Raw genomic sequence first — 7,811 nt, 5'->3', positions numbered from 1 at the left:
CGGCACAGACGTTAACATTGTTGCATGGTTTGTTGTTGCATGCAACTAGTTGCACAGCTTGCATTTTAATGGTTGTAACAGTTTAATGGCCATTTTAAAGGCATAAATCAGTGACGGCTATGAAAAACGAGCCAAAGATTGCGTTTTATGCGATTAAAGCAGCAGAAGCAACAGAATTGCGCCCCATGCAGCAATTGCGATTAATTCCTTAGAGCAACATTACTTGCAACTCAGATTGTGTTCGAACTACTCTATAGATGGTAACAATTCATTATTTCCATTTCTCAACCACTTTACCACTCCAATAGATACTCATATAGTATATATACATATATATGTACAGTTTCTTAGATTCTAAGCTTTCGGCTTGAAGGTTGATTATTCAGTCCTTTAATGTATGTTAAGGTAGTAAAATATCAAATATTTCACTTTTGATTTCAATAAACCTGATATTCTCTTCTAGCATATGCAGTAATCAGTTCTCAGTACCTATGCAATATTTTGTAATCCTTACTTTAATACGCCCACAACTGTTACTACAGACTTCTAATGTCCCTATAATGCGCATTATCAATCTTGCATAAGTCTCTTTTCCCTTCCCCCGTTCTGAGATTGCGTGCACTTTCCATAGCCGTGGCACATGGGAACAAACTTAAACTGCACATATTTGCAACAATTAGAAAGCAATTACAACATTATATAATTATGACAAGCAAGAAATCCTATAGCTAGAGCACAACAAACAAACAGTCAACATGAGACCTTCGGTGCGTATCCACGAGCTGGTCGCAAACATCAACTACTACGCGAAGCAACTGGGATTGGATCTGCTGGCGCCAAGGCTGAGGTTCGTCTTTCGCACCTGGATCACAATGTCTGCACCTGTGAGCTATGTGATATTTGGTGTCTCCTGGGCGTTCCGCCAGACCCAACAGCATTGGATGGATGGTCTGAAAGCCAGCATCATGTTGGGGGGTCTAATCAATGGGAGCACTGAGCTGCTTTCTGTCATACAGAATCATTCGGCTATGAGGAATATGATGAACTACACCATTGAAATCTTTGCAGACTATGAGAGTCGCGGTGCGGAATATTGTGCTGCTCTCAACTTTGGCGTTGATCGGATGCTGAAAATAAGACGCATCATACGCATTGGTTACTTTGTATCATTTTTCGTGATGCTTGCGGTGCCCTGGGCGTTACTCTTATACGATGGCACACGCGTCACAGTCATGCAGTACGAGATTCCTGGTCTACTGCTAGAGAATAATGTTGGATACACGCTCACATATTTGCAGCATATGATTGTGGCTGTTGTGGGTGGTCTTGGCTTCTACACGGCCGATTTGTTAGTACTGCTCGCCTTAGTTCAGATTCTCACGTTCGCGCACATTTTGCAAATAAAAGCAAATGTCCTGAATGATGCACTGAATCGTAAGGAGCACTCGAGATTTGAAGCTCAAGTGGGTGGCTATGCTGATAATGGAATACAATCTCTTCTCTTAGATTTAATCCAGTGGCATCAGTTGTTTACCGAGTAAGTCGCATTGCGATTGATAAATGTATCCATTAAATTACCCTCTTTTTGTATGCCTATCGTGTTATCCTTTAAATAATTTATTATAATTATTATTATTTAATTATTATTTTGTATTATTCAATATCATTTGTAATTTTCTAGCCTAGTTTTATGAATCTCACTCTCAATTCCAGTTACTGTCGGGATATCGAGAATATCTATCACAATATGATTGCCGCTCAAGTTCTCTCCTCTGCTATCTCGATTCTACTTTGCTTTTGCGTGAATCTGAACGGTTTTCATTTAATATCAACCATCTACTTATTCATTAGCGCCTACTCAATGTTGGTCTACTGTATTGTGGGCTCACAAATTGAATATGCTGTCAGTTCCAATTACCAATCGTGTTTATTACAAATTCTAATTAAAATCATTCTGCAGTACGATCAAGTGTATGACAGCCTGTGCAGCATAAGCTGGCAGGAACTAAGAGCGGATCAGCGCAAATTATTTGGCTTGATGCTGAAGGAGGCGCAGAATACGCAAACCATGACAATGATCGGCATTCTGCCACTGAGCATGCGTACAGCCCTGCAGGCAAGTGTACAGGGTATAGCCAGCACAACTTATCAAACTTCTTTGCAGATCACAAAGCTCATATACAGCATATCCATGATGATGATGCGGAATCGCAACTAGGCGGAGAGATCTTCTCTTAATAGCAGCAGCTTGTTCTATACTATTTAAAATATGTTAATGTGCTTGATATTGTTCACATTTATCAATGATTAGATAATTAGTTGCACCAATGCCAGAAACAGCTTGCAGCCAAGGCTGACAGAATTAAATTTGCCTCTAACTTAACCTTACAGACCTGCAACGATTCTTTCAATAAGAGAATTAACTAAATTCGAAGAAGCTAAAACTTCAAAGCTTTGAGCTAATATTATTATAATAATACTAATTCAAGTACTTTTTCTTGTTCATGTTCTTTCGCTTCCCCATCAATTTATGTCAATCTTACATGTTTCTGCTGTAAACTCATGATAAGTTACAAAAGGTTTAATCAAATTATTATGTGGTTTTTGAATATTCTGAAGTTGGACATTATCGATTCAGGTTGTGGCCCTTCCCATCCTTTGTATTCAGATTGCGCTTGAATAAATTTCCATACTGTCCCGTATCCTTGGCACATGGGAACTTATTTCAGCTGCACATATTTGCAATAATTACAAAATTACAAAATTAAATAATTATCACAAGCAAAACGCAGCAACTAGCAATGTGGTCTATAAAAGGCACCTGCTCGAGCTTAACAAATAAACAGTCAACATGAGGCCTTCGGTGCGTATTCACGAACTCGTCGTGCACATAAACTACTGCGCGAAGCAGCTAGGATTGGATCTGCTGGCGCCAAAGCTTAGGTTCGTCTTTCGCACCTGGATCACAATGTTTGCGCCTGTAAGCTATCTGATATTTGGCGTCTATTGGACATTCAGGGAGACGCAGCAGCATTGGATGGATGGACTAAGGGCCAGCATCATGTTGGGTGGTCTCATCAATGGGAGCATCGAGCTGCTCACTTTAATACAGAATCATTTGCTTATGAGGAAAATGTTGAACTACACCATTGAAATCTTTGCAGACTATGAGAGTCGCGGTGCGGATTATTGTGCTGCTCTCAACTTTGGCGTTGATCGGATTCTGAAAATACGACGCATAATACGCATTGGTTACGTTGTATCATTTTTGGTGATGCTCGCGGTGCCCTTGCTATTTCTAGTCTACAATGGCACTCGTGTCACAGTCATTCAGTACGAGATTCCTGGTCTGTCGTTGGAGAATAACTTTGGCTACACGCTCACATACTTGCAGCAAATGATAGTGTCCGTTGTGGGTGGAATCGGCTTCTATATGGGCGATTTGCTGGTTTTGCTCGCTTTAGTCCAGATCCTCACATTCGCGCATATTTTGCAAATAAAAGCAAATGTCCTGAATGATGCACTGAATCATAAGGAGCAGTCGAGAATCGAAGCTCAAGTGGGTGGCTATGCAGATAATGGAATACAATCTCTTCTCTTAGATTTAATCAAGTGGCATCAGTTGTTTATCGCGTAAGTTTTAACATATTAATTTAGTGTTTTTTCTTTATTATGTCTTAAATAGTCTTTGCACAATTAACGGTTTACCCAGTGAATGTTCCTAACTAACTCGTGATATTCAATTGTTACAAGCATTGAACTTTGAAACTTACTTTTAAAGTTAGCAAAATCCAATTGGTTCTAAATTTTGGAAATAAAAATAGATATTTTCAAAGCACAGTATTTTTATACTTGTACATATTGCACAGAACCGAAGATAAGTAGGGCCAAGTTAATTTTTTGACTTTGTTAATTTATCTTTTCTTATTTCCTAGTCTTATGAATCCTAATAATTCCAGATACTGTCGCGATGTCGAGAATACCTATCACAATATGATCGCTGCTCAAGTTCTCTCCTCGGCCATTTCGATTCTGCTTTGCTTTTGCGTGAGCCTAAACGGATTCCATATGATATCCACCATCTACCTATTTGTCAGCACCTACTCAATGTTGGTCTACTGTGTTGTGGGTTCACAAACTGAATATGCAGAAAGTTCCAATCACCAATTGCACTTATATTAAAAAAAAAAAACTAATTAAAATCATTCTGCAGTACGATCAAGTGTATGACAGCCTGTGCAGCATAAGCTGGCAGGAACTAAGAGCGGATCAGCGCAAATTATTTGGCTTGATGCTGAAGGAGGCGCAGAATACGCAAACCATGACAATGATCGGCATTCTGCCACTGAGCATGCGTACAGCCCTGCAGGCAAGTGTACAGGATATAGCCAGCACAACTTATTAAATTTCTCTGCAGATCACAAAGCTCATATACAGCATATCCATGATGATGATGCGCAATCGCAACTAGGCATAGAGGTCTTCTCTTCATAGAATAAGCTTGTCCTATGCTATGCAAACAAATGTAATTTTTTTTGGAACACATTTATTGATATTCAACAAAAATTAGCTGCACCAAAAATAAAAGAGATAGGAAGGAGTAGCTGAACTGTCAGATTCGATTAACTTTCTTAATGGTATTTTGGCTTGAAGTAAAATATACTTCTTTACCAAAAATGTTTGCATTTTAATAAGTGTTTCTACCAAAACTTATGTGGAATATATGCTTACATGCTATTCCTTAGTCAGAAGTGCCTTATGCTGCCTGACCAACACATATGCAGTTCCTTTAAACAGTTTCAAATGATTTAAAGTTTCAACTCGCATTAGGGAAAGGCCTTGATGAGTCGAGTAGTAATCGACTTGAGCTAGGTCTTTTGTTCCTTTGCAGTGCTGCAAAGCACTCGGAAGCGTTTAAGTGCACTTGAGTGCATTCTAATGGACTACTACATTGGACTGTGCCTTGTCGCTCTAATCAAGGCTTGGAAGGGACTTTTGCCAGTTTTTCACTAGAATGTATGCACGCATTTCTATTCTTCTTACCAGCATGGGGCATGCTTCTTGATGAGCTTTGACTTTGCAATCAAATTGCGTTCTCTCTCCTGTCTTTTGGTCCTGCAGCCAAATGTCATTTACAATTAGGAATTTTGCAAATGCCTTGAACTGGCAAATGTAATTATTTGACTAAAGACTAAGTGCAGCAAATGTGAGAGAAATATAATCAACTAAAACAAGATATCAATTTGCTTTAATAGAAGAATTTTGACTTTTATAATACTTGAAAATAGTTGAAAATATTTACTCTCACGCATTTGAGCTGTTCGCCCATGCAGCTGGCTTTGTTCAAGCAACTCATGAGAGCAACATTATCATTACAAGCGCCATTTGCTTAACCAGAACATGAACACATCTCTGAGTTGGTTTGGTAATTACGCAGTTAGTACACACACACCATTTGCTGCAGCATGTTTGAAGCGCTGATGCAGGGAGCTGGAGGCAATAACGCTCTTGAAAGAGAGAGAGAGAGAGAGCAAGAGCTTGTTTCTGGTTCCATTATGCGAAGCTTATTGGGTTCTTATGCAAATAAACAACGCCAACAACAACAATAGTATGTGAAAGCAAAGCACATCGAGGCCGGTCAGGTACGGGGTACTTGTAAATAGGCCAGAAACATTTGTTAGAAATGCGCCATTCAATACCAACAACAAGTACGACCCACTCAATAGAGCATCTCGCACTTCTATGGCCTACTTCATTAATATTTATACAAAGCGAGTTTTTCTACTTTCTATTCTCCACTCAACGTTTTCAGAATATGGCAATAACAACAGAGAGAGAGAGAGAGAGAGAGAGAGAGAAAACGCCCTCGGTTTACCAACTAGTGTGGGCTTCCCCCACCCTCCATTCCCACCCTTTACAAACTAACTATGAATAGGAAGAGCAGGCAGCCCGAGTAAGTGACTGTGCTGTTTGCTCTGGTTACGCATTGCTGATTTTGCATATTCAAATTGAGAATAATCACAGCCAAAACAAAACGAAATGCACAGCAGGACAACACCCTATGCTTAGATTGAAAGTACCATCAACGCGAATGCAGCCCAAATTCAAGCTTAAATTTCCACTTTCGAAAAATGACTGAAAAATTGATGTTTAAAATTTCCAAAAAAAAAAAAAAAAAAAAGTTAATTTAAACGGGCTACACACACAATTAATACCTTATCTCTGCCATTATTTTGTTTGTTATATACCCTATTTACACATTTAATATGTGCAGGGTATGCAATAAAAATACTAAAATCAGTAATAAAGGCTTTAAATTGATGTACTTGTCAAATATAAATGGTATCTGCGAAAATTATGACATTTATTTGCACAATTTGCTTAAAAGCCCGACAAACTCAAACATTTTATTTAATGAGTTTGCATCTCAACAGCCTAAAATTGGTTTTAATTATTGTTTCGATTTCATTTTATATATTTGCAGATTAACAGAGCTTAAAGTGGAAAATGCCAGAGAACGCACATAATTCAGGTAAGTCGGCAATCAACTTAAGACATGAAATCCATAGACTTATCACAATATATTTCAAGTTGGCTGCATTTTCATTTTCTCTGCAAATGCAAGCTTTGCCCCTGCTTCGGCTACTCCAAAGTCTGAAATGTAATTAAAGGAGCTTTAACGTAATTGAAAAGCAACAATAAATCAATATCATTTGCTCAAATAAACAAAGTGGCAACAATTGCAGCATAAAACAAATTCTAATATTCTAATGTGCCAAATGTTTCGAATGTGACACTCGCATAATTTCAAAAAATCAACCAAATATTATTTAATTTTCTCAATCGCCAAAAAGTTTCCATGCAAAGCAGCCCCTCCATTTTAAAGCAGCCTAGTTTCTTGCGATATTCAAATCAATCGTATCAGACTACTCTGTATACTCTACATTTCCCAAAAGAAGTATTTTTGAGTGAAATTTGTGTTGTTAAGTATTTTACTTCTCAGTTCACAAAATGTGAACAACTGTATATTGAACCTCTTGTATCTTTACATCCTGCATATGTGAATCAGACGGATGTTTAGTCAAAAAATAATCTTGCCTAAACATCTTCCATTTATACTACTTCTAGTTAATTTATAGAACAGACGAAACTCTAAATAGTTGACATTTGAATATTGAAATTACTTCACATGGTCTGTGCAAGGACTAATAAAGTAACCTTAGCTAAATAACCTCTATGCTGCCGAGCTCAATCAGGGCCAACCCAGGTCAAAATAAAGTAGAGCCTGTTTTCATGAGTTCAACGTGGCATGTAACCGGGCGCATCAATGTTGTTGTTGTTGTTCATGTTCTGGGTGTGTTTTGCTAGACTCCGCTTCTAGTCAAGAGCTACTCCTTGTTGTAATAGTAGTAGTAGTAGTAGCTGTTGTTGCATTTGTCGTACATCTTTGTTTACTTTGTGCTCATGTAACGCCCTCTACACTGTCAACGGCCCCAACAACGTTGTTGTACTCGGCAAGAAATTTAATTTACCAGCCGCCATAAAACGGCAGAATGGCAGCGGCCAGCCTTGGTCGGAGGGAGGGAGGACACACGCCTCTGCAATTTTGTTTGCACCGAAAAATTTGTTTGCGCTTTGCTTTAAAAGCGCCAAGCGCAACATTTTCACAATTAATTTGTCATTTCGTAGTGCAAATATTTTTCCAACTCTCCAACTTTGAGCATAACAGATACCTGGACTCCTGAGTTCCGGGCACCGTATCTCGGTTGGATATGAGGCCTTGGCCACAGCCCAGCGTATTTAACCTTCGC

At 38.7% G+C, this 7,811-nt stretch overlaps 2 protein-coding genes across 2 annotated transcripts; both read left to right on the top strand.

Moving 5' to 3' along the window:
* Positions 1 to 755: 755 nt before the first annotated feature.
* Positions 756 to 2,218, top strand: LOC115759953 (putative odorant receptor 83c). The gene is made up of 4 exons (XM_030701096.1): positions 756 to 1,537; positions 1,714 to 1,903; positions 1,961 to 2,116; positions 2,165 to 2,218. Exons 1-4 carry the CDS (start codon positions 756 to 758, stop codon positions 2,216 to 2,218), a joined length of 1,182 nt encoding a protein of 393 aa, XP_030556956.1.
* A 633-nt stretch (positions 2,219 to 2,851) lies between these two features.
* Positions 2,852 to 4,405, top strand: LOC115759952 (putative odorant receptor 83c). The gene is made up of 3 exons (XM_030701095.1): positions 2,852 to 3,633; positions 3,960 to 4,125; positions 4,214 to 4,405. Exons 1-3 carry the CDS (start codon positions 2,852 to 2,854, stop codon positions 4,403 to 4,405), a joined length of 1,140 nt encoding a protein of 379 aa, XP_030556955.1.
* The last annotated feature ends 3,406 nt before the right edge of the window (positions 4,406 to 7,811 follow it).

Source organism: Drosophila novamexicana, unplaced genomic scaffold (assembly GCF_003285875.2).
Source record: "Drosophila novamexicana strain 15010-1031.04,08,12 unplaced genomic scaffold, DnovRS2.1 tig00000387-arrow-pilon, whole genome shotgun sequence".
Taxonomy (NCBI): domain Eukaryota; kingdom Metazoa; phylum Arthropoda; class Insecta; order Diptera; family Drosophilidae; genus Drosophila; species Drosophila novamexicana.
The sequence above is the reverse complement of the archived record's forward strand: the minus strand, read 5'-3'. Positions and strand labels throughout refer to the sequence as shown.

Coding starts and splice junctions, on each gene's coding strand:
- LOC115759953 (XM_030701096.1), top strand. CDS start 756: ATGAGACCTTCGGTGCGTATCCACGAGCTGGTCGCAAACATCAACTAC. Junction 1,538..1,713: donor TGGCATCAGTTGTTTACCGA/GTAAGTCGCATT, acceptor TCTCAATTCCAG/TTACTGTCGGGATATCGAGA. Junction 1,904..1,960: donor GCTCACAAATTGAATATGCT/GTCAGTTCCAAT, acceptor ATCATTCTGCAG/TACGATCAAGTGTATGACAG.
- LOC115759952 (XM_030701095.1), top strand. CDS start 2,852: ATGAGGCCTTCGGTGCGTATTCACGAACTCGTCGTGCACATAAACTAC. Junction 3,634..3,959: donor TGGCATCAGTTGTTTATCGC/GTAAGTTTTAAC, acceptor TAATAATTCCAG/ATACTGTCGCGATGTCGAGA. Junction 4,126..4,213: donor CAATGTTGGTCTACTGTGTT/GTGGGTTCACAA, acceptor ATCATTCTGCAG/TACGATCAAGTGTATGACAG.